Source organism: Pieris napi, chromosome 9 (genome assembly GCF_905475465.1).
Source record: "Pieris napi chromosome 9, ilPieNapi1.2, whole genome shotgun sequence".
In the NCBI taxonomy this organism is placed as follows: Eukaryota; Metazoa; Arthropoda; class Insecta; order Lepidoptera; family Pieridae; genus Pieris; species Pieris napi.
In genome coordinates this window covers 6,647,387-6,672,989 of record NC_062242.1, presented here as the reverse complement: position 1 = coordinate 6,672,989, position 25,603 = coordinate 6,647,387, and the positions used below count along the sequence as shown (strand labels likewise).

Here is a 25,603-nt window from a genome sequence, read left to right as displayed (position 1 = left end):
TCTTTTAAGTAAAAGTCATTCACCGTCACCCAGTACGCGATACTCGGATAGCTTGGAAGTTTTTAACACAACTAAAAGGACGCTTTATTTATTAAAATATGTAAAATTATAAACAAGGAAGTAAAATAAAACCATACGTAACTGGATTTATTTGACTGTTTATGACGTAATGAGAAATAGTTAATATACAATTGTTAACCTTGGATAAATAACGAAGCTTCCTTAAAATTGAAATCGTAAATGCTTTGCAGCGTCTATGGCCACGAATGAAGATGTTACTATCGTTGCCATATATGCTATTTACCATTTCCAAAAGGATATTTAGGGTAAACTAAAAAGTGTGTGTGGGAATGCTATCATAAACCACAAATCCTATGAACATTATCGGTACGTCCGTGCACACGTACTTACTGCAACTATTAAATATATGATAATAATAATACATTTTTTTTCGAGTTTCGACAACACATAAATATCTTAACTGTTCTTATTATTATGACATTATGATAATTACAATGACATTTACATACCAATATTTTTATTGCTGATTCTGCGATTTTTTGTGCAATTAATCAGTCTGAATGTGCGAAGTAATTTTTTTTCAACAATTTTTGTGATTTAAAATGTTATTTCTCTATTAAATAATGTTTTGTCAATAATATACTCTTTTCACTTTTTCATATTGAAATTACCATATGCTCATTCGCACTTATAATCATTATAATGAGGTGACTAATTAAACAATTTTATATTTTATTGTCACGTTTCTGCTAAAAATAATTCTAGTGATAATATAATTAATTGTTATTATCGTAATTATAATGTATCTTTGTATGAATTATATACAGTTATCTGTGTCACCTTGCTAAAATATAGGGTTCAATTTTTAATATAGAATACGAAGGAAAAATAAATTGTATCGATTTTGAATTATATTTATGTCTATACTTAAAAGAAGGAATCTTTTATTCTCAATATGAATACCTACTTTATGAAATACTTAAGAATGTAAGTTTTGAATTTCTGTAATTTAATTTTAAACATACATTTAATTTAGAATATGATTTTATGGAAATTAATATTCTAAATTAAATGAATATTATCTTCAGACCATTAAATCCTACAGAAAATCTTATATAGATTTTTATAACATATATTTTAATATATATTATATAGGCACAAATATAATAATAATTTTTGTGGGGATTTTAATGTATGCTTTGACTCAATAGACTAAACGATCTTACTCTAAAGTCTATTATAGAGTTGAAGTCAAAAAGACAACTGCAAAAACCAACTAATTAAAAAAAATCTCGAATTATTTATAAAAAAAATATAATTAAATTAATTTAATCAATATGTGAGTCTTATACCATTTAAAGAAAAATAATAACACATATTTCCTTGTTGTTTTTACAAACAGCAATTATGCACACAATAGCCTGATTGTAATTATTAGGTGGATTCCAGGATATAGTATAGTTATATGTAAGATAAAACCCTTTATTAAATTGGTAACCACAAAAATCTTCACACCTAGAATTAGAATTGTAGAATATTCTTAATGTTAAGTATTCGCTGTATGAAGGCTATGGCAATCTAATTTCTGTGGAGCAGACACTGACGACCAACCAGGCTCCAGAAGATAAACCACTCTTACTTATATGGAAATTGTATTCGTTTTTACAATAAACTCCCAAGCAAATTAGAGAATTATCACTAAATAAATTCAAAGCCTTCGTTAAACGTAAATTAATCAATAAAGCTTTTTATAAATTTGACGAATACTTAAATGACCCTAATCCTTGGGATTGATTTGCTCCAGTTCAAACAATTTGTATGACTAAAAACTTGGCTATTAAAGAGAGTGGCGGAGAGTTTCTTGCCAGTTCTTGCCCGCTCTACGCCCTTGACTTGCGAACTGGTAGTAAATGTAAATTTACAGTTAATTTAATTTTTTTTGACGTTCATAAGTGTACTTTTTACCTATATGAATAAAGATATTTTGAGTTTCAGTTTATACATTTAATAATTCTGCAGAACCCTTTAATATAATGCCCTTTGTTCCTGACTCGATACATTCTTTAAATTGGTGTTTTCAACGGAAACCCTTGCAGTTGTGAATAAGATGCGTGCAGTGATTTAAGTTTTTGATAATGTCGGAAATTAAAGAAAAGGGAACCCACAGCCAATATGACTCTAGCGTTTTGTTGCGGACATGTGAGAAAGAAGTAACAGAGCCTTTGGAAGGAAGTATAATAGGTATTTATAGGAAACAATGTCTGTGCGTAAACCTTTTATTGAAGCATTTGTAGTTTTTAATTATGTTAACAGTCATACTGAGTGCTGTGCCTTAAATTACCTCCGACGCCGGCGACTATTTTTGAAAGAAACTTCTAACAGTAAGACTGCCCATTTTATTTATTTACACTTTGTTGCTTTATAATATAAAAATTTAACATTATTACATCCTTTGTCTTCATTTATTTAATTTTAGTTTTTTCCTGTTTTGTGTTCATATGATATAAATAAAGTGTTATTATTATAATTTCATTGTAAAATTTTCTTTTTATAATTTTGCAATTTAGGTATTATTAGAGAATATTAATCATTTAAACATTGTTATTATTATTATGCTTTGTTATACAAAATGGCTGATGCCAATGACTTCATTGCGTTATTATAACCTACTCGGGACCTATCACATTAGCCTCGATAAAAAATGTCGAACAATTTTAACAACACCTCTCAACTAAACAATTCCCAACCTCTAATGTGTAAAAAAAAATTCTTACCGATAAAAACGTAAAGCAGTGTTGCCCTAGTGGTATCAGCGTGCAACTCTTATCTGAGGACGCAGGTTCGAAGCCGGCTTCTGTCTTTTGTCTATAGGAACATTTCTCGCTCGTCCGGCAAAAGAAAACATGGAAGAAACTGGCATGAATTAGACCCAAAAACACCCTGAAGCGGCGTGTCAGGCTGCTCACCTACTTGCCTATAAACAAATTTGATCATTAAACAGACACAGAGACCTTAACGGCTGTAGCTCCACAGGTGTTTTTATCTATAATATTTTTTAAAAAGACCATTTTTTATATAAATACAATAATACATAAATATAATAATAATTTGTCGCCTGGATGCATCCATCATTATCCGATTTAAAAAATTATCCAACACATCTGATTAATAACAATCTTATCTATCAGTTGTTTAAACTCATAGAATCGCTGAATTTTTTTTTTTTTAATGTAATAGGAGGCAAACGGGCAGGAGGCTCACCTGATGTTAAGTGATACCGCCGCCCATGGACACTCACAATGCCAGAAGGCTCGCAAGTGCGTTGCCGGAATTCGATTTATCGGTGAATTTTTTTGAATTTTGAATACGTTATGTGGCGTCTATCGGAAGAGATAGTAAGAGAGATGTTTATAGATGACATGCAGCATTCATCATTTGATGAAATGGCTGGCATAACAGGAGGAGTACTTTCTGTTACTAAACAGACGAGTTTGATCGCTCAGTACCTACCTATCAAACTTTCTAGGTACTCTTGGTCGAGCATTTTAAATGTTTTCATAAAAAATAATAAATATAATACATCGATTATATCAATATTGATTTTCAGGAGAAATTCCCTCCTGGATTCGCGGAAGTCTCCTGAGAAATGGACCAGGCCGTTTAAAAGTTGGAAAATATGAATATCAACATATTTTCGATGGATCGGCACTTTTACATAGGTTTGTTTGATATTATTTATCGATCAACAAGAAATTAGAGTTTTACTGAAATGTGCGAAAATTTGAGATTTATATCATTACATGTTATGTTTGCATTATAAGAAAACAAAACTAAATATTACTAGCGGTTCTTCCCTGCTATTCACGATTGGACATATTTTGGAAATAAATATTGCCCATGAGCCTCAGGCAATAAGGCAGTGGTGCTACGACCTTGTAGGTTTGGGATTCAGTTTTCTGTATCTGTTTCGTGGTAAAAAAATTTCTAACAGTCAAGTAGGCCTTGTGTGCCCGACATATTACACATAGAAAGGCTATTGGTGCATAGCAGGATTCGAACCTACGACTTCAGGGATTAGACTCATACGCTGAAGCCCACAACACTCACTCACGGATAACGCAGCATTCAGTTGAAGTCCTGTAGTTTTTGTGTCTATTCGTTACAAACATACAAATATTTTATATTAAAAAAAAATAAGTGATTATTGAGGATACTAATTTATTCTATGCGTAGATCATAAGTAATACCTTTTATGGTTGGTTCAATAGAACTGTATTAATTTCAGATTAACTGGGACATATTAGGATTAAGCGAAATAAGAAGAATAGGCGAAAGCATTGAAGATCATAAAGAGTATATCTTCTATTATAAAGGCGAAACAAAAGGATCCTATGGAGTAGGCTTTATGGTTAAAAAATACTTACAGCCAAATATAGAAGAATTCAAGGGCATATCAGATAGAATAGCCATTCTTAATATAAATTTTCCAGGTTTCAAGGACAAATGGTCAATTATACAAATTTATGCACCTACTGAAAATCATGAAGAACATACCAAAGATAAGTTTTACAACCAATTGACTACAGTTTTACAAAATACTTCCAAAAACATCATAGTTATGGGCGATTTCAATGGTAGAATAGGACGCAGACGTCCTGGTGAAGAGAACATCATAGGCGACTTCGGCTTCGGCCCAAGGAGCAAAAATGGAGAACGAATGCTCAATCTCGCTCTCGAAAATAATTTAGCATTCATGAACAGTTTCTTCAAAAAAGCTACGGCGAAGAAGTGGACATGGATATCACCGGACGGACGCCACAAAAATGAAATCGACTACATCGGAACCAACAATAGGAAACCCTTCCAGGACGTTAGTGTATTAAATCAACTCAACTTCAACACCAATCATCGATTAGTAAGAGCCACCATAAAATGTATCGAACCAAAGAAAAGTAGAAATAAATACAACACAAAAACAAAGCTAATGATAGTAAAACAAATCCCTGACAATGAAGTCAAAAACCAGATAGAAGGAAAATATATCAATGAAGTAAATGAAATACTTGGAACTCTAAGTCGCAATCCCCCAAAAACTAACAAGAAACAAATTGGAAAAGAAACTCAAGAGCTAATGGAAGAAAGAAAACAGCTCTTAAAACTTGGAAAAAACAAGCAAAATCTAAAATTGATATCAGAAGTAAGTAAGAAAATTAGTAACAATATTAAGAAAGAAAGGAACAAAAGAAGAATAGAAGCACTTAATTACCACATAACTAAGACAGGAGGAGTTAAAAAAGCTCTAAAAGAACTCGTAGAAACAAAACAATGGATACCGAACATTAAGAACTACGTAGGCAAACAACAGACGAAAAGAAAAGATATATTGAAAACTGCAACAGACTTCTATAGAAACCTCTACTCACTAGAGACTGATAATACTTTACAGAATTCAGTAAATCTTGAACAAGACGAAGAAGAGGTACCTAAATTTCTCCTTTCAGAAACGGAGCATGCTATCAAAAGCCTAAAAAATGGAAAAGCGCCTGGACCGGATCACATAACTAATGAGATGATCAAAGTATCATCAGCAGCACCAGGGAACCTAAGAAAACTTACTGAACTATTCAACACCATACTAAAAACGGAATACATACCTTCCCAATGGACGAAGAACATAATTACACTGCTCCACAAAAAGGGTGACAGGAACATCATAGAAAACTATAGACCTATAAGCCTTATGTCCAACATGTATAAAGTTTTCTCCAAAATGATCCTGCGAAGAGTAACGAAGGCAATGGATGAACAACAACCCATGGAACAAGCTGGATTCAGATCCGGATTCTCAACTGTAGATCATATACATGTTATAAAACAGCTAATACAAAAGTGCAAAGAATACGGAAAAGCACTATACATCGCTTTTGTAGACTACAGTAAAGCATTCGACTCTATAAAGCACGATTCCCTCTGGAGAGCCTTAATACAACAAGGTATACCAAAAAAATACATACGTATAATTAGAAATATATATACAAGTAGCACGGCTTATATCAAACTAGAGACAACGGGTGAAGAATTTCCTATAGCCAGGGGTGTGAGACAGGGCGATCCTTTGTCCCCAAAACTCTTCTCAGCCATTTTGGAGAGTTTATTTAGAAATTTGGAATGGGAAAATGTCGGCATAAACATAAACGGCAGACAACTGAACCACCTAAGATTCGCAGACGATTTAGTGATCATTTCAGATAACGCAAAGACGCTTCAAACTATGCTGCAACAGCTGACAGAAGCAAGCAAGATAGTTGGGCTTTCTATGAACAAATCTAAAACGAAAATAATGACAAATAGAGAAACTATTATGATACAAATAGGAGGAGATACTATCGAATATGTTGATCACTACGTATATTTAGGGCAAATAATATCATTTCATGACCAAATGGATCTTGAGATAGAAAGAAGAGTGTCTAGCGCCTGGAAGAGATTTTGGTCACTCAAGGAAGTACTTAAAAGTAAAGACTTCCCAATAGTAGCTAAGAAAAAGGTGTTCAATCTATGTATCCTACCATGTGTTACATACGGCTGCGAGACTTGGGCTTTATCTCAGAAACATCTTCTAAAGTTGAGAACATGCCAAAGAGGAATGGAAAGAAGCATGGTGGGTGTAACACTGAGACATCGAAAAAGAGCAGAAGAGATCAGATCAACGACCAAAGTAGAAGACATTATAAAGAAAATAAGGCAGTTGAAATGGCGCTGGACTGGGCACATGACGAGAGATAGCAGGTTGAAATGGACAAAAATAATTACAGAATGGCAACCACGAGATGGAAAAAGGAAAAGAGGAAGACCGACCAAGAGATGGGCAGACGATATTAAGATAATAGGAGGCACAACTTGGACAAGAAGAGCTAATAACAGAAAAGAATGGAAACAGCTGGAAGAGGCCTACGTGTCACAGGACACGCTGATTACCAAAAACGGGTCATATGATGCATTAGACTAAGTTTTATTTATGTGTTAGAATTAAGTGTTTTTTTATGTAACTTAAATAATTATTGTTATTACATTGTATGGGTGTCAGCAATAAAGGCTATTTATTATTATTATTAATTTCAGATTTGCGATATTCGATGGCCAAGTCACTTACCAATGTAAGTTCTTATTATCGAACACGTATAAGAAAAACCAGACTGCGAATCGTATTGTGGTCACAGAATTCGCTACGAGCGCGGTACCGGACCCTTGCCAGACTATTTTTGACAAGTATGTGCCATTTTAATTAAACTATATACAGTATATGTAACAAAAAATATTTATCCTTACAATTTTATCCGTATAGTAAGACTTCCATGGCACAGTACGAGGTGTATATCTCAGAGACCGTGTATTCTTCGACAAAACAATTGTTTCAGGCAGGTAGGCTTTCACTAGGCTTAAAAGAAGTAATCCAAAGAATTACTTACCACTAAGAACAGTTCGTTGACCGTTGTTACATACTAATTGACTTTAAATAGTAGGAGTAGGTACATATCTCGCCTAAATATATCAGGCCTAATGCTCACCAAAAATATATATATATAATTGACAAAATTTACGTCATTTATCTTAAATTTACGTCAAGTGCTGAATCAAGTGTGGCGATCGGCAGAATTAAAATATTATGTACCCTCACTAAAATTTAGATAGATGCTAATAATATAAACAATTACGGAGCTTAAGCTTGCAAGACCGGCTCAATTTCTAAACAGTGTTTGATATTGCAATAACCGCGAGATACAACTCGCAAGAAATAGGTTTACTCAGAAAGTTGATAAATTACGCAGAAAAGTGTCTGCTACATGACTCCCTAGTGAACTCCGGGTTTAAGGCTACACGGGTCGGATTCAACCACTAATAACTTCTACACTTCGGGAGTTCGGGTAGTAGCACACTGAGTAGAAAGAATATATACCATATTATTAGGAAATATAAAATTACAGTAACATTATGGAATTCATTAAAACATATTAATATTTGATATAAGTTTATCGTGAGGCACTAATCCGGAGTAATTAGCAATTTATCGTAAAAATTAAATATTTAAGTAAAGTCCAAACAAGATATTGATTGTAATCTTTGTAGATTTGGATAGCATGTTTTATGCTATGATAGCAGGGTTCAAAGAAAAGTCACGAAAATAATCAAGTCACTCAGGAACAAATCTTATAATGAGCGTCTGAAAGCGCTTGACCTTACTGATTTAGGAAGTAGGAGATTAAAAGGAAATCTCATTGAAACCTATAAAATCCTCACTGGCAACTATAATGTTCCAAGAATTAAGACGCTCTTTATTTAAAGTGAATATACACATTTGAGGGGTAGTTTTAAAACTTAAGACCACTCAACATAACACAAATTCTCTAAAGAACTTTCTCCCAAACCGAGAAATGGCCGACTGGAATAGGCTTCCGGAAAGTGTAATCAGTGCACCATCTTTGAACTTCTTTAAAAATAGATAGGATAATTTATCCAAATCTCAAAATACGCACACATCAGCTTATTAGGCTGCTAGTGTGTTTATATACATAATAATAATAATAATAATGATAATAATGTTTTCCCTTATGAAAGTTTAATAATTTGGTATTTAAATTTGTGTATAGATTTTACTTTAGATACAAAACCAGTTGGGCTACAACCTGGTTATAGTCTCAGCTTTGAGTATCTATTTCGTGTTTTTTTTGTAATAAGCTAGTAGGTGATCAGCCTTCAGTACCTGACACATGCAACATCGAGTTTTTGGGTCTAAGGCATGGCGGTTTCCTCATAATGTTTTCCCTTACCGTATAAGCGAGTGTTAAATATATATACGTAGACAGTCTAAAGATAAAGTCTATTGGTACTCAGCCAGGATTCGAAACTACGACCTTACATACACAGTCATACACGAAATGGCGACATTTAGTGTTTTTTTATACATTTATAAATATTGCAGCTCTAAAGATTGATAATACATTCAGATATATTTTATATTTTTTTTGTATGCTTGATTGATTTCGTCCCAATAACTCTGCCCATATAAACATACAGAAAACTGAACTATATTTTACTAAAAGCGGGAAACATTCATCAAGAAACTTTCCTAAGTATATTATGAAGTGCATAATTGGGGCAATTGATGCGTTTCAGATTCTCATCAGTATTTGACCCAGCCAACCACATGACGGACAATGCTGTGATATCTATTTATCCGTTTGGTGATGAAATATACGCACTCACGGAAGTGCCTTTACTTTATAGGTGATCTACTTTCTTTTGTATATTTTTTATATTAAACCGAAAGAAGTATTAAATATTTATTAGATCATCGCTTTTTTACCTTTTATAAATATACTAGCTGACCCGGCAAACGTTGTTTTGCCATGTATATTATTTCTAGGAAACATTTACAAAATAACTACCTACAATAATAAAAAAAGGGGTTGATCGTAGAGAGGTCTTTTTTAGTGCCACATAATAAAAAATAATAAAAAAATATTATCTAGGCTTGGACACCCCTTATCACTTAGGCATTTGAAAAATAGATAGTACCCGATTTTCAGACTTTCTGAATATGCATAAAAAATTAATAAGAATCGGTCGAGCCGTTTCGGAGGAGTATGGGAACGAACATTGTGACACGAGAATTTTATATATATAGAGATTATATGGTAAGTTTGAAAACGTTTTTTAATATTATTTTAACTTTTTGCAGAATAGACCCAATGACGTTAGAGACGATGGATAGACGTAATCTGATGGATTCAGTTGTTATCACACATACTGCGCACCCGCATATAGCTAATAATGGTATGCAAAAACTAATTGCAATCAGTTATTCACTCACTCTGCTGGGTCAACGACCCAAAACGAGAAAGCTCCAGAGAGCGTCCTGGTCACTTTCTCCAATTGCTGGCTTTTAGCTGCATCAGGTACTCCTCCACTTTCCATCCAGCGGTACCTGCGCTGGTCTACTGGTCTCCTACCACTAGGCCGGATAAAGCAAGCTTCCTTCAATGCCCGATCATCGCAATAAAATCAAATATAACTTATTCAAGAACGGGCAAGAGCTCTGCTCTATTTAATCATCTCCTCCGCTCCTTTTTGTCTCAGTATAAAGATAAAAAACGGTATTCATAAAAAAACAGTCTAATTGTCTCGTTTGAATCACTCATTTGTCTCATTTCCTCACAGCGTAAAGATATTTATATAGACAGTCTAAAGATAAAGTCTATTGGTACTCAGCCAGGGTTCGAAACTACGACCTTACATACACAGTCATACACGAAATGGCGACATATAGTGTTTTTTATACATTTACTAGTTGACTCGGCCAAGCTTTGCTGTGGCTATGACAGAAAGGCCAAACCAAAGTACTGCTAAAAAGTGTGCAATTAAACTAATTTAGTTTTTATCAATAAGGTGGATCCCTAATGTTAAATTTAGATAAGTGAAAGTGCTTTTTTACAAAATCGTCCTTATCGATAAATACTAATTTGCAATATTTTTGCATTTCAGGGGATGTATACAACGTTGGTTTGCAGATTGTGAAAGGCAGAATAAAAAATTTAATAGTCAAATTTCCATATAAGGAAAAAGGTAATAAATTATAATTCCAAATGAAGGTCTATTTCGAGTCGAGTAAGTCGATTCTTTTATATCTTCTATATATTTTCTATGTAACTTAATACCTATATTAAGTTTATCAGTTTTTTGTGTTTAACGAATCGATGTTCAAGTGTAACATGCCTTAGAAAGTATAATTTCGCAAATATAATAATGCACAGGATTCGACATCGCGCTTTGAGAGTCGTGCGCTAGTATCGCCCCTGATATGCACAAACTAGATCTATTTAGTTTAGCCAATCATTCTGTATATACATTTAGTAAAATTCGCTTTCAGGTGACATGTTTGAGTCAGCAGAAATTGTGGGAACGGTCACCACTCGATGGTACATTCATCCCTGTTACATGCATTCATTTGGTATGTTTATGTAATAATATAAGAAAAATACGTGAAGTTGTGTATATGAAATTTTATGGTAAAGCGTGTACTTCTTGCTACAGATGAAATGCTGAAACAAATAAATTAAATTGGTGCAAAATAGACAAAGATTTAGCTACTTTAATCTCAATTTATTGCTGGTGGGTCAAACCTGTTACGTCAATATGAAAATATCCTAACCTGTAATATACACGTCATACCCATATCTTAAAATCGCGGGGAATCCATATCTAAAAATCTACTAAACCCATTTTGATGAAACTTGACTTTTACGTAATTTAAATAAAAAAATGAGGTAAAGGTTTTAGTGGCCTGCTATTTGTAGCAACATATATACATAGATGTTGCTACTCAAATATTATCCAAACCCAAAAATACATACAAACTGATAACCTAATTTGTTTAGTTGGTTAATAAACATAACAACTTCATGTATTTTATCTCGTTCGAGTAAAGTTCGAGTTAAGGTAAGTTTGTTTAGGATGTTAGGTAATAAACGGTAAAAAAATATATACTACTTTTTGCCTGTGGATTCTTTTGCATATACAATGGATGGCTGGTTCAGCTACTACATTCACACTACAACTAACTGTTTTATATTTTTACAGGAATGTCGGAAAATTACTTTGTTCTGATCGAGCAACCCTTGGCCTTGTCAATATCGAAATACTTAAAATGTCAGATAAATGGCGACGCTTATGTGTCTGCACTAAACTGGTATTCTGAATATGAGGTAAGTTATATCATAAATATGTTAAGTTATTTAAAGTAAATATGTATGTAAACTAGAACAGATTTCGATTCTAACGGCGATGTGGTAAGTGAGTTCGCAAATGAATTCTTCAAGCGAGATATAAAGAATATTGAACTGAACCGTAAATATCTTTATTGTCATTATCATAATACTAAATTTCTTGTGGTTATGATTTTTGAGTATTAATTTTAAAAATGTTATTATGATAATTTGTATCATTGGGCAGTTGTTTTATTTTTTTGTAAGCTTAAACTTTACTGTTGAACTTGTTAAAAATGTACTGGGACGTCATAAATTCACAGTTATCACTAGTTGTAAAGGGACACGTGTGTATTTATAAAAATAGGAAAATATTAAAGCAAATGACCAAATTTAAAGATATGAGAAAAAAGCATTAGCGTTTTTAAATATTATCACGGCGTCGATTCTTATGCAGTTACTTTAGAATAATATTTTTATTTCAGACCCATATCGTAACAGTCAGTCGTATTGACGGAACAGTGAAACGGTATAGAACACCGACTGTCTTCTTCCTTCACGTGGTTAACTGCTTCGAACGAGATGGGGAGTTGTTGCTTGACATGTGTACATACCAGGATGCTAAGATCATTGATGCTATGTTTGTAGATGCGATTAAGGTTAGGTTTTAAATAGAATTTTTGATGTACCCAAACGCGTTTTAAAGTACCAAGAACGTCGACTGTCTGACGTCGCCGTCGACAGGTTGAGGAAGTTCCCCAAGATTAACGTCCTTATAATTTAATTGATATTGCAAAAAACAATGAAATATAACATAATTTTATATGGAACTAGCTGACTCGGCAAACGTTGTTTTGCCATGTAAATTATTCCTAGGATTTTTTTTTAGTTCAATAGAAATAACTATCTACTATAATAAAATATAGAGGTTGATCGTAGAGGGGTGAAAATTAAGGGTTTTTTTTTATCATGTGGCATTACATGAAGAATTTTTTAATGCACATAATAAAAAAACTTATCCATAAGATAAAAAATAAAATTTGGGGTATATAATTTAGGGGTTTGAAATATAGATAGTACCCGATTCTCAGACTTACTGAATATGCATAAATAATTCATAAGAATCGAAATGGTCGAACCGTATCGGAGGAGCATAGGAACGAACATTGTGACACGAGAATTTTATAGTATATTAGATTTCTGTAAACTTGTCCACCTTCTTTATCCCCCTTCCTCCTCATCCTGGACAAAGCTCTTGCACCGCTCTGTCTATTTCATTCTGTGGTTTGTGACTTTGATAAAAAAAATGTTATTCCCCTATAAAGCCGTTTAACATACGACGTACTATGAGTTTTCTTCGTGTCGATTTACTATACATAAAAGTTATTATTGGTTTTTAACAGTAATAAAAATTTATTAGTGTCAAATTTCAGGCAAGCCACAGCAACCTGGACTATGCCAAGTGGTGTTCTACGAGGCCAAGGAGATTTCACATTCCCTTAAATGCCCCAGAGATGACCCTTGTGCATTCAGAGGTTATTGCTGACATTGGCGTTGAGATGCCCAGGATTAACTATGATTTATATAATGGTATATTTAGTGTTAATAATTCAGAATAGTTGTGTAAAAGTGTGCAGCTACGGTAGCAGTGACGTGTGGCGAGGAATGTGGTCAGTGACCTTGGGTGAATGACCGAGACGCTAGAACACGCTTGCCCTGCGCTCGCTACCCACAGTTGCATTACACTATTAAATTCGAAACGACATTTAAAATGTTATCATGCACTATTCATCAAATATTAAGAAAGTGAGAAGATCATTAGGTACTAAGTTTTTATTGTTTTTAGGCCGGCCGTATAATTATTTTTATGGAAATATATCAGATGTTTCAAGGGAGGATGCTGGGGCGGTATGTGCTACTTTATATATTTATTATTTATGCCGCTCGATTAGTGACTTTGAAAATGAATAAAAATAACATATCATTCCTTTAATTTTTTTCTGTAACTGTTTCCAACCTTTTAATTTATTTCTGTAACTGTTTTATTAAATGTTTTTTTTAGTGTTGGTAAATTTCTGCATGTGACACCAGACAATGAACCTTTTTTTAACTAGAACATGCCCAGTATCTTCGACATATTTTCTATCATTGAAAGAGAAAATATTACGTCCATTCATATGAAATTGACGTATTGTATGGGAGAAACAAAAAGTAGATTTTTTTAACGGCCCCATCAGAGTTGAATTTTTCAAGAAGTTGGAGCAAGGTCCGGGGAGTACGGTGGATGTCTTAGACATTCCAATTGAAGCTCCTTTAATTTGGTAGCAGTCTGTTGTGCAGCGTGAGATCTAGCGTTGTCGTGAAGCAGCAGTGTCCTAGAGCGATTGATCACTCAATTCATAAGGTATCTTTCATGCTCTTTCACCTTTCCAATTTCCTTCAAGTGTATTATTAACTGTATTATTTATTTATTTATTGACACTTCGTTGCATATACATTAATATAGTACAATTGACATAATTAAATAAAAAGGAGAGCAACTGGCGGCCTTATCGCTTTCGAGCGATCAAACTCAAACTCAAAATATCTTTATTCAAGTGGGTAACCAAGTACACTTTTGAATCGTCAAGTTAAATTAATCGTAAATTTACATTTACTACCAGTTCGCAAGTCAAGGGCGTAGAGCAGGTAAGAAGAACTGGCAAGAAACTTTCCGCCACTCTTTTTAATCGCCAAGTATTGTCATACAAATTGTTTGAACTGGAGCAATTCAATCCCAAGGATTAGGATCATTTAAGTAGTCCTCAAATTTATAAAAAGCTTTGTTGATTAATTTTCAATTTATTTAGTGATAATTCTCTAATTTCGCTTGGGAGTTTGTTGTAAAACGAATACAATTTCCATATAAGGAGTGGTTTATCTTTTGGAGCCTGGTTGGTCGTACACTCAAATTAGTTCTATTTCGCGTATTATACTGGTGAAAGTCACCATTTGTTTTAAAATCGTTTATATTTTTTTGGACATACAACAAGGCTTCAAGAATATATTGACCAGATAGTGTCATAATATTTAATTCCTTAAACTTATTCCGTACCGACTCCCTCGGAGAAACACAACAAATACCCCGAATCGATCGATCTCTTCCAGGCAACCACTGTGAGAAAAAAAAAGTATTAAATTACATAAGAAAGGCAAGAAGTGCAAAAATACATGTATTACATTTAATTGTTTAGAAAAGGAAACTTATCAGGAACAAAAAACAAACTAAACTAATAAAGAATACATGAAAAAATAATAATAATAATAATAAAAACACATGAATGCACATGAATCATTTTTAATTCGCTAAATTAAGATCAGTCTCACGACAGTTGGTAGGTACCTATTATTAAAGTTAGGGATACGATATGGACAGGTAATGTTTGTAAAGAAGAAATTTAAAGGAAGATAGAGAAGGAGCTAAGCGAATAGGGACTGGAAGCGAGTTCCATAGCTTAACTGCAGAGATCTTAAAGGATTCGCCAAGAAAGGAGGAGTTATGACACGGAATTTCAAGGATATAGTTTTCGGAAGAGCGTAAGCTATAGTTATTGTTATGGGATCCCAAAAATTTGAAATCATTTTTGAGATAGGAAGCAGTTTTAGGGTTGAACAGAATGGAATATAGGAGATGGAGAACATGAGCATCGCGACGCTGACGAATGGTTAATTAATCCAGTTTTATCACTAACACCGTACCCTGCAGCTAACTCAGACGTAGTTTGCGATGGATCCGCTTCCACAATAGCGTTCAATTCTTCGTTATCAACTTTGGTCTTCGGCCGTCCACGGGGCTTGTTTTTTCTTTTGCGACACCGCCACTATACACATCATAAATCCTTCGTGCCGTTTCTGCAGCACTGGTGCCACAGTGCAACTCGTACTCGTAAATAACGCGATATTTCATGTCTTCCTTTTTATAAATAGAGTGACGCAAATAAAAAAAATTAAAGCGGGAAAATGAAATTAATCATGGTTTTCGAAAAAAAAGCACGGGTAAATAGGTGTAAAAAATTGAATTTAAAATTCCTAACCAAAGAAGATATATTTGAGGTCAAAGTGGCCAGTCCGACAAAACATCAATTTCATATGTAAGGACCTAATATTCATTTCTGTATAGAAAGAAACAACCATGAATCGTACGGTCGATTCCTTAGTGAAGTGACTTCGCAAGTGAATTGGAGTTGAGAGTTACTTGCTTTACTACTATTACTGTTCAAAGATAGATATAATAGTGTATATATGCCCTTTGTGCAGATAGATGTCTATTTTTTTTATTTCAGGTTGTGAAAGTAAATATTAGTACAGGGGAAGTATTAACATGGAAAGAAAGGTACAGTTACCCTAGTGAACCCGTTTTCATACCTCGACCTGGTGCTGTCGTAAGTTTTTATACGCTTTATATTAGCTTCACCTGTATGTATGTATGTATGTAACCGACTCCTTCGGACTCGATTTTGACCTACTTTTAACGGACAGATTTAATTCAAACTTTGCGCACCTGTCAAAGATCGATGACAATGCAATAATCCGAAAAAAACAATAAAAACGTGGGGCGCTCTGTGCCATATTTTTCGTCTATCGAGCAACCCATGCTTTTTCACAATAATACCAGTATTTTTTGTTCATTACCATTTACAGCCTAAATTAGGAATTATTTACATTATTCTTAATTAGTATTTATTAAAATTTATTTTCTGTTTTTTAGTTTAGTTTTCTATATAAAGCGTGTGTTCTAGTTTTTTTTAAACTATTATTTATTTTTGTTTAACTTTACCTATAGGCTATTTCTTTGTACACTTGGCTAACAATTCTAAGAATCAACTTGATTATGATTATAATAATTAAAAAACAAAACATTTCAAAACGAATTTTTAGGCAACGAAGGATTTTGTAAGTGTATTGTACCTGTGTTTCGTACAAAAACTTCTGACATTTCGCTATGTAATTAAAAGTCATGTATTTAATAGGACGAAGACGATGGAGTGATCTTATCTGCCGTCTTATGGAGTAACGATGAAAACGCAGTTGATCTACTTGTCCTGGACGCTCGGACGTTCAAGGAGTTGGGTCGTGCGAGATTCCGAACACCAACACCTGCACCCAAGTGCCTGCATGGATGGTTCTTATCGGACAGTAAAATCACTACCTAATATCAAATCATATGCTATGAACAAAAAACCATCGTCGCGACAGCCTATTTCGTCTGGGTTTCAGATTTCTGTTTGGTGAACTCTCCGGACATATGCCGTCAAATTTTAGGTCTAAGTTGTAAGTACGAGCGAGTGTTAAATGCGCACATAGACAGAAAGTCCATTGTTGCACAACCGGGGTTCGAACCTACTACCTAAGGGATGAGACTCGCACGGGATGATACCTGGCTAACACTGCTTAATTGTGTATGAAACTATAATAAAAAAATGTGTGTCCATCCATTACTGAAGAAATAGTTCGCACAACTTAAACCTTTTAAAAACCGCCTGCATTTTGTTGACCATTTTAAGTTCATAATGAATCAATTTTCTTACTCACAGTAAAAAGTTATTGCAATGTATGATAAGACTAGATTGTAAAGCTATGAAACGTTCTACGTGATTATTTTTGTTTTTTTCTATATTATAATTTAAGATAATACTATAATTTTTAGATAAATTGGAAGTGAATATTCTATGAAATAAATTCATTAAAAAAATATTAATTTTATTGTTTTACCCACTTTCTACCTTAACCAAATTAACCTGTCATCATCATTTAACAAATTATATTTACTATACCCAAATTTCTTCGACGAAACCATTAATTGCGTCAACACTTTTTAATCCACTTAATCGTAGTACACACAAGAATTAGCAAATATTATCATAACCATTACTTTGCGAGGTTATTATAGCAACGGTAGCGTGTATGAGCTTAGATGTAAGGTAGTTTTCATATTTGCTACACGTAACTAAAGCATCATGAATAAAACAAGTTACGAAAACGACTTGGAGGTTTGGTCTCAGTTTTTGATCAAAGTGTTTGAAGGAAAACCCCACTTGTTGAATATATTTTTTGTGGTTGTGTACCTAATCATTTTCTTCGTTAGTATTATCGGTAATGTCCTAACTTGCATCGTCATTTACTCAGTGAAATCCATGCACACTGCCACAAATTACTATCTATTCAATTTGGCTGTTTCTGATCTAATAGTTACGTTCACCAATTTAGCGGATGTTTACGACTTTGTAACAGACTTTTCGAAAATTGATGATTTCACTTGCCAGCTAAGATTTTTCTTCATAACGTGTCTATGGAATAATGGAATTCTTATGATGACGATTCTAGCTATTGAGAGGTACATAGTAATATGGTACCCATTGCTATTAAACACATCACCAGTTTGGAAACGAGTATCAAAAGTGATAACAATCATATGGATTGTAGCAATACTGGAGTCACTACCAGATGTATGGTCAGTGAAAAATATAAAGACGAAAACAGTATCGATATGTTTCACCGTACCGACAGAAGAAGCGAGGACAATTAACGGTATACTTGCGTTGCTTACATTCGTAATACCTTTGGCGATTATGATATTTGTGTATACCATGATAGCGTTCAAAGTGAATGAGAATGAGATGACCAGTTCTAAAGGAAAAATTTTCAACCACCGTGACAACAGGCGAAGAGTTCACAAAATAATTGGTGAGTAATAAGCTATTTTTCTTGTCATGAGCCGATGATGAGCTGTAATGAAATAAACATATAAAATTTTTAATCACAAAGTGTTTTAACTGAACACATAGACAACGTTTCGTCAAAATCTGATCAACATAAAATATTGACAAAAAATGGGTGGTCATTTTTGTCATTATGAAATTATTATTGTTTGGATAACAAAATGCTCTTAAATATTTTTCAGTAGCACTGACGGGATCGTTTTTAATCTGTTGGCTTCCATTCTTCACCTATCGTATAATGATTTTCGCCTACGATATGCGACAATTGATGCAATTTGAATGGGTAAGATCATTTATTTAGTTATTAAGATTACGACATCACACAAAGTACTTAATCTACTAATTATTTTACAAAATCTTACATCTAAAATGTGTGACATTTAACGTAAACATAGGTTTCACAAAAAAAATAGAAATTTAAAATTTAAAAATACAATTAAAACATGTAATACAAGATAATAATAAAATTTCGAGAATTAGTTGATTAATATATGAAAAAATTGAGGAATGGAATTGTAAATAAAATCTCACTGCTGATACAATTATTAGTATAGTGCACAATTGTTTATGACAATCTACGCTTTGTAAAATATTAAATGGCGGCGGTTAAGATTTCGATGCCTTTTCTCAGCAATAGTTTTTTTCTAAAGCATGATTTATTGAGACCAATCAATGATTTGGCCACAACACCTTGCAAAACTTCATGTAATAAATAGCAATATAGCACTTTCTGTAAAGACGAGATCGCATTCATGAACCATATTATATTCTTCAAATGTTAATTTTTTATAGATAAAGAAAATACAGTAAGGATAATTTAAATTAACAAGTGAAACAATTAAAAATAAGTAAAATTACACTCAATTAAAGGTAAAAGAAAATTAGTCCCCACAAAAATAAAACTCGATTTAAAGGTCTCGTTACCACGCCATAAAATCTTTAAAAAAAAAAATTGAGACTTTGTATTATGAAAGTTGTATCAACTTAGATTTATCATATCATGTTTAATTTAATTTAAAACAAGTTCCAGTTCCACCTTACAGATTTGGCTTAACATCACGTGTGACGTGGGTGGGTTTAAATGATTTGGTATTATCTGTATATAAAGATACCGACTTTTTTTTGACCGTTTTTTTTCAGTGGTTTAGCACAGGAATCAGAATAACGTTAATGAATACCTGGTTTAGTGTTGTACTGAATCCGATTTTGTTCAGTCTCATGTCTACCAAGTTTCGAAGAGCGTTAAAAGTAAGTTATTCTCTTATTTATTGTAGAGCGTATAATTACTGAAGGATGTTATTTTGTGTATGGATAAAATTAATCTAAGCGAAATTCTGTAACCTTCTCATTAGAGTAGTCATAGTTTTCTCTGCCTTGATCCATATATATAATATATATAGTACAGTTGTACTTCCCAATCGATGTAGTATGTAGTGTACATGCAATGTGGGTTACAGAATATGCTACAAAGGCAGTTAAATTTTAATTAAGATTTAAATTATAATAGTCTTTAAAAGCGTTATTCAACAACATCCTTTTTTATAAAGAGGAAAGGTCATACAAATAATAAAGATTATTTTTTTAAGAACGAATTCGTGTTCAAGCTCGTCCAATCTTTTATGTTTTTTTTCCAGATGTTATGGACGAAAAAATTTAAACGAGAATGTCCTTTAAAAATTGACGTCATTGCCTGATACTACACAGCGGAGATAACAGTTTATCTTATTAGTAATTATCAAATATTGTCTGAGAACGAATATAAGAGAGACAAGTAACATAGATACAGCATATTATTATGCAATAATCTATTAATCTTATATGTAATCTCTGTACCGGTCACCATACTCTATGGTTTACGTTTTGGTGCGAACGTTGTTTTAGTAAATGAATCTGTAGTCTATAAAAATAAATGAAAACCAGCTATAGTCCTTTTCATGAAAGAAGTCCCCCAGACGCGGCGCTGCAATCGCATGACGTAATGTTGCCATTTATGAGTAAAAAAATTACCTATATTATTTACATTTAGCAGATGTAATTTATCAAATAATACTACATATTTTCTGCATACTTCGATGAAACAATATTTCTGTTATGTAAAAAGTATATTTTTATTTACTTATATTAGCGGTGCTCTACCTACTTACAGGGAAAAGATGAGAAAATAGGGTAAAGAAAAGCAATACAATTTTTTATTCAGAGTTTTAATGCATAATAATTGTTGGGTTACAATTTTTTTCGAAATACACACCGCTGTTCTACCTTCGATTGTAATTCTTGTTACAGTTTTCTCTGACACACCTGCAATTAAATTATGAACAATTAAAAATAATAGTAACTTTAAGTTTATAATGCTTATGTAATATGTAATATATGTTTTAATTTCAGTTACCTAGTTTCATCACGTTATGTATTTGTTCAATTTTGTTGCAAAAACGAATTTATATCATAAAAGTCCCATAAATACAGCAAAAAATTATTAAATGGCAACTCTAAAAAATACCTGTTATGGCGGCAACTCTCTTCCGAACATTGTTTAGTGGTATTAAAACACCTTGATTCTTATATTCCGCTTCACAGAACTCTTTCACCTTTAATATAATTTCTCGAGCCGAACTTTTTTCAACTTTTGGCATTGTAATCAATCTTCAAAATGCACTAAGCTAGTTAAAAATTCACAAAAATCTACCACAACAAACGAACTTGATAACATCGACGAGTGACAACATTGCCGACCTGTCAAATTTAGTTCCAAAAATCACCGCGGGACTTCTTTCATGAAAAGCACTATATATACATGTTCTGTCATTAGAGCTCAGATGTATTTGTTTAAGTTCATTTACGAAGTTTCCTACGATACATGTATATCATTATAGGAAATTAGAAGGTGATAAAAATTAGTTTTTAACCACAAGTCTTGTACTAAATTTCTTGTTTCTATCCTGATACTAATTGGTATTTAAAAAAATAAAGTGTGTGCGTGTAACCTTTACGCGCGATTGAAGTAAAACTTCTTTAGGCGCGACTAGGGAGTAACTCAGATTTAGATACTACCTAGGAAGTAACGCTTACTTGTGTAGTTAGTTAGTCTGTGTAGTTCCGTTATTTAAAAATAATAATTCGGATTGGTCGTAAGTATATGTCAATTATTGTCATATACTCTACGCTTCTTGACTTATACGCCATTTTTGTTGTTTGCACTTATAATGTCTTGTTTACCGAATACTACTACTAGTATTATAGTCAAATTTTGAACAAAATATTCAGTGGGTCATGTTTCTGTCATTACATATTTGATTATTATTAGTATCAGCACCCGCTTTACGCATGCGTAGTAGCGTCGTACTGATTTTGGCGCCATTCAGTTTTGTTATTCTTATTTTCAATGAATATAGTTATATAATCCCGTGTGTCACCACCATAGGATAATTATATTTTATATAAACAAAAACCATTGCAACATAGTAGTACAAAGATCCTTTATATTTCAATAGCCGAAGTGCTGTTACATGATTTACGAACCACTCTTAGTTCTTACTAAGTAACGTTTCCTTGTAGAGCGTGAGAACAATGTGTCAGCACAACGGTCACGTAGGCCTTTAAGAATAGGATATAAATATAATAGAATACTTGTAATATTTAGTATTAAACGGACCTCAAATCGGACCGGTTGTACTCATTTTAACTTTAAGTTTTTAAAAACCCTTTTTCGCGGACCCACTACTTGACTGGCGCTGAGGACAGGATAGTCGCTCTAGCTGCACGTACTTCTCAATTATCGGTTCGAGCATCAAATTCTGCTTACCTAAAAAGGGGAAACTACGTCGCGATTGCTAAAAACGGCTATTCAAAAGAACAAATAAATTTGTCAAGAACGCAAATCCAAAAGCGTTAAGGGTATTTTGTGCGAGTGTTGAGGCAGCGATGTACTGGTAAGTCACCTTTTCACCTTTCAAATCCAGCCCTCTCCACTTTTCTTTTGTTATTTTGAGATCGACATCTCTCATCTTAACGATAGTTTTAAGACTTTGTTAGAGTTAAATTCGTATAAACGTAAATTGTAATAAGTACATTAAAGAAACATAGAAGTAAGTAGGTTAGTGCATGAAATTCTGCAACCCCTAAAGTAAGTGTACCTAATTATAAGTTAGATTCACATCAAATTCTGTGAGCTATAATTATTGAGTAATTGTGTAATTATTTAATCAAACAATTCCTGAAAGAATACATAAAACCCAAAAAGAAATATTTTATATATTTCGGATATACGGAACATCGCAAACAATTCAGCAACATGGTAATTAGGCTTTTTAAAGGTGGATCAATTCAATTTTATGAATCTACGGAAAGAATCGTTTTTATTGACGATGAAAATGAACAGAATGCCGTTATTCTGAAATTTCATCGCGGAAAAACCTGTCACAGAGATATTCAAGAAACTTTTACACGCATCAGGCGACACTTCTTTTGGAATAACATGAAAGAAACTATATCAGCAGTAATTAATTCTTGTGAAGCCTGTAAACAAATGAAATATGACCGAAAGCCTTTGAAACCATATTTACAGTTAACTCAAACGCAAGATGCCCCATTCCAGGAATTAATTATAGATATATTTAGTATCGAAGGAAAAACATACCTCACCTTAGTTGACGCTTTTAGCAAACTAAGACAGGCAATTGAAATTCCTAGTAACGGCACACCTGACGTTATCCGCGCACTAATAAAATACTTTTCATTTTACGGCATACCTAAGAAAATAAGCTGCGACCCTGGTACTGAATTCAACAACGATTTATTGAGAGAAATGATGTCACTCTATAAAATCCAAATACATATCGGCACGCCTAGGAACCCTAATTCAATGGGAATAGTTGAACGTTTTCATTCCACCTTAATTGAAATTAACAGACTGACAAAATACGAACAACAATGTACCGACGCCGCATCTATTATATCACTCATCATGGCATATAATAATGCGATTCATACTGTAACAACTTTAACACCGTTTGAAGTAGTGTTTGGCCATGTAGATTCTGAAAACGCATTCAATATAGACTTCGAGAAACGATACTTGCAAAAATTAATTAAAGATCACGCCAAAAGAATAAAAGTTTTATACAAATACATATCTGATATAATGTTAACGTTTAAGGAAAACTCTAGAGAAAAACGCGGTGGCGAATCCGACGTCCCGTTGCCAGAAGGGAAAACAATTTACACAAAATTAATAAACACTCGCAGAAGTAAGGACAAACCTTGTTTTGAAAAGGCCATAGTTACAGGAAAACCTGAAAGAAACACCATCCCTATTACAATTAGAGGTAAACACAAAAAGGTAAAAATTAAAAACATAAAACGACCTTCAAAGGTGGTGCTTAGTGATCATGATGACACTCACGAGCCCCAGCTTGGGCCTTCAACTTCAAAAGGTTGAAAACAATCCATGAATCCGTAAGACAGGGAACAGCCTTCATCCAACAGGATAACTGGCTTATTTTTAAGGTATTAGATTTAAATGGCCTACTGATGGAATTAGGATATAACAATAGGAAATATAGTAATTTTAGTAAGATAGTAAGTGATGATAAGCCTTAGTTTAAAGAATTTTTAGGAATTAGGGAACAAGTAGAGTATTTGCAAAGAATAACTACTGAAAAGATTAGGCAAATAATCCCTTCACACCGAGTACGAAGAGTAATATTGAACCCTCTAGGCTCTATTATTAAAATGATAACTGGAAACTTAGATCAGGAAGATGCTCAACGATATGAACAGTTAATAAATAAATTAGGTAATCAACAAAATTTCCACAAACAAGCGTTTAACAGTTGTTTTCAAAATGTTAGATGGACTCATTAATTCATCAGAAATATTACACAATAACTCAAAAAAATTATGGACGAAACACTAAAACGTGTAAAAAAAAAATGTTAATAGACATAAGTACTAAAGAAAATAATGCAGTATACTCTACATATGTTTTAAGTTTATATAATCTTTTTGTAAGTAATTTTAGAACGCTTTATATAAAAATAAGCGAATTAGAAAGATACGATTAATATTAAATCATACATGATAGACAGGAAAATAACTTTTGTATTAGAGGTGGCTTTAATAGCCAATTCAACTTATAGTTATAATAGAATGTATCCCTTACCATATTTTTCATGACCCTAAAAACCTAACCTTAATAATCAATCCTAAATATCCCTATATCCTGGTGAAAGGTGTAACATACTTACCACTTATACAGCCTTGCAAACAAGTCTCTGAGGAAAATTATCTCTGCACACAAGAAAACAGAAAACCGTTTTCTGAAACGACATGCATTGAGGAGCTGATGACCTTCAAGGAAAACCCATCCAACTGTGACCAGAATACAGTAATTATAGAAGAGGTAAAGGTACATTATCAACTAATAGATGAATATTATACAGCCGTAATCAAATCATTATTCAAAATAATTGCAAAAATGAGATAAGCCAAATAAAGGGAACATAATATATCATTACTATAGATTAACCCTGCGATCTCAACATCAATAACATCCAATTACATCATCAGCGTTCATAAACAGAAAATATGTCATCAGAACGTATCCCATCCATTAAGCTGCTGGAGTTACAGTCAACAGTGAACTCTAAGGAAAATCAGAATCCAGTAAACTTACAAGGAATGGAGCTCAGTGACCTGCAACACATGTCTTACATGCTGTAACAACTTAACAGAGATAGTGATAGTGAAATGGGCAATTCAGTGAAAGTGAAAAGCATTAGTTTAGGCACTCTTTTATTGTATTTTGCTAATTGTTGTGTTTTTTATAAAAATAAGATTATTAATATGTTGCAGTGGCGAAATAATCAGAATTTGCATGTGCAATCCCCTGATAATTTCGCTCTTAAGGAGGGAGGAGTTATATAAGACTGTCCACAGACTGTCGCAAGTGGAAGATCAAACGGCTAACAATGAATCTTTGCCAAACAATTTTATCGACAAGCATCTTTCTAATGAAAATCTGATCAATGAGGTTCGAGATCGCAATCAAAGGGAGAAAAACCT

General features: G+C 33.2%; 2 protein-coding genes across 3 annotated transcripts; both read left to right on the top strand.

The window, feature by feature from the left end:
- Positions 1–2,096: 2,096 nt before the first annotated feature.
- LOC125052278 (carotenoid isomerooxygenase-like) lies at positions 2,097–17,516 on the top strand. Its single transcript, XM_047653018.1, has 13 exons — positions 2,097–2,262; positions 3,629–3,740; positions 7,144–7,290; positions 9,196–9,306; positions 9,761–9,855; positions 10,564–10,644; positions 10,949–11,029; positions 11,659–11,783; positions 12,269–12,442; positions 13,217–13,373; positions 13,630–13,691; positions 16,106–16,204; positions 16,793–17,516. Exons 1-13 carry the CDS (start codon positions 2,157–2,159, stop codon positions 16,973–16,975), a joined length of 1,533 nt encoding a protein of 510 aa, XP_047508974.1. The 5' UTR covers positions 2,097–2,156; the 3' UTR covers positions 16,976–17,516.
- A 126-nt stretch (positions 17,517–17,642) lies between these two features.
- On the top strand, positions 17,643–20,466 carry LOC125052281 (neuromedin-U receptor 2-like). 2 transcript variants are annotated; one of them, XM_047653022.1, is made up of 4 exons: positions 17,643–18,506; positions 18,727–18,824; positions 19,682–19,789; positions 20,176–20,466. In XM_047653022.1, the coding sequence occupies exons 1-4, from the start codon at positions 17,780–17,782 to the stop codon at positions 20,233–20,235; spliced, it is 993 nt and encodes a 330-aa protein (XP_047508978.1). In that variant the 5' UTR covers positions 17,643–17,779; the 3' UTR covers positions 20,236–20,466. The 2 variants fall into 2 exon arrangements, with proteins under 2 accessions (XP_047508978.1, XP_047508977.1); XM_047653021.1 differs by having other exon boundaries at positions 18,724–18,824.
- The last annotated feature ends 5,137 nt before the right edge of the window (positions 20,467–25,603 follow it).

Bases quoted from the DNA above. Each gene is read 5' to 3' on its own strand.
- LOC125052278 (XM_047653018.1), top strand. From the start codon at position 2,157: ATGTCGGAAATTAAAGAAAAGGGAACCCACAGCCAATATGACTCTAGC. The intron at 7,291-9,195 runs GTATGTGCCATT...GATGCGTTTCAG, and splicing joins TGCCAGACTATTTTTGACAA to ATTCTCATCAGTATTTGACC. The intron at 13,692-16,105 runs GTATGTGCTACT...TTTTTATTTCAG, and splicing joins CAAGGGAGGATGCTGGGGCG to GTTGTGAAAGTAAATATTAG.
- LOC125052281 (XM_047653021.1), top strand. From the start codon at position 17,780: ATGAATAAAACAAGTTACGAAAACGACTTGGAGGTTTGGTCTCAGTTT. The intron at 18,507-18,723 runs GTGAGTAATAAG...AATATTTTTCAG, and splicing joins AAGAGTTCACAAAATAATTG to TAGCACTGACGGGATCGTTT. The intron at 18,825-19,681 runs GTAAGATCATTT...GTTTTTTTTCAG, and splicing joins AATTGATGCAATTTGAATGG to TGGTTTAGCACAGGAATCAG.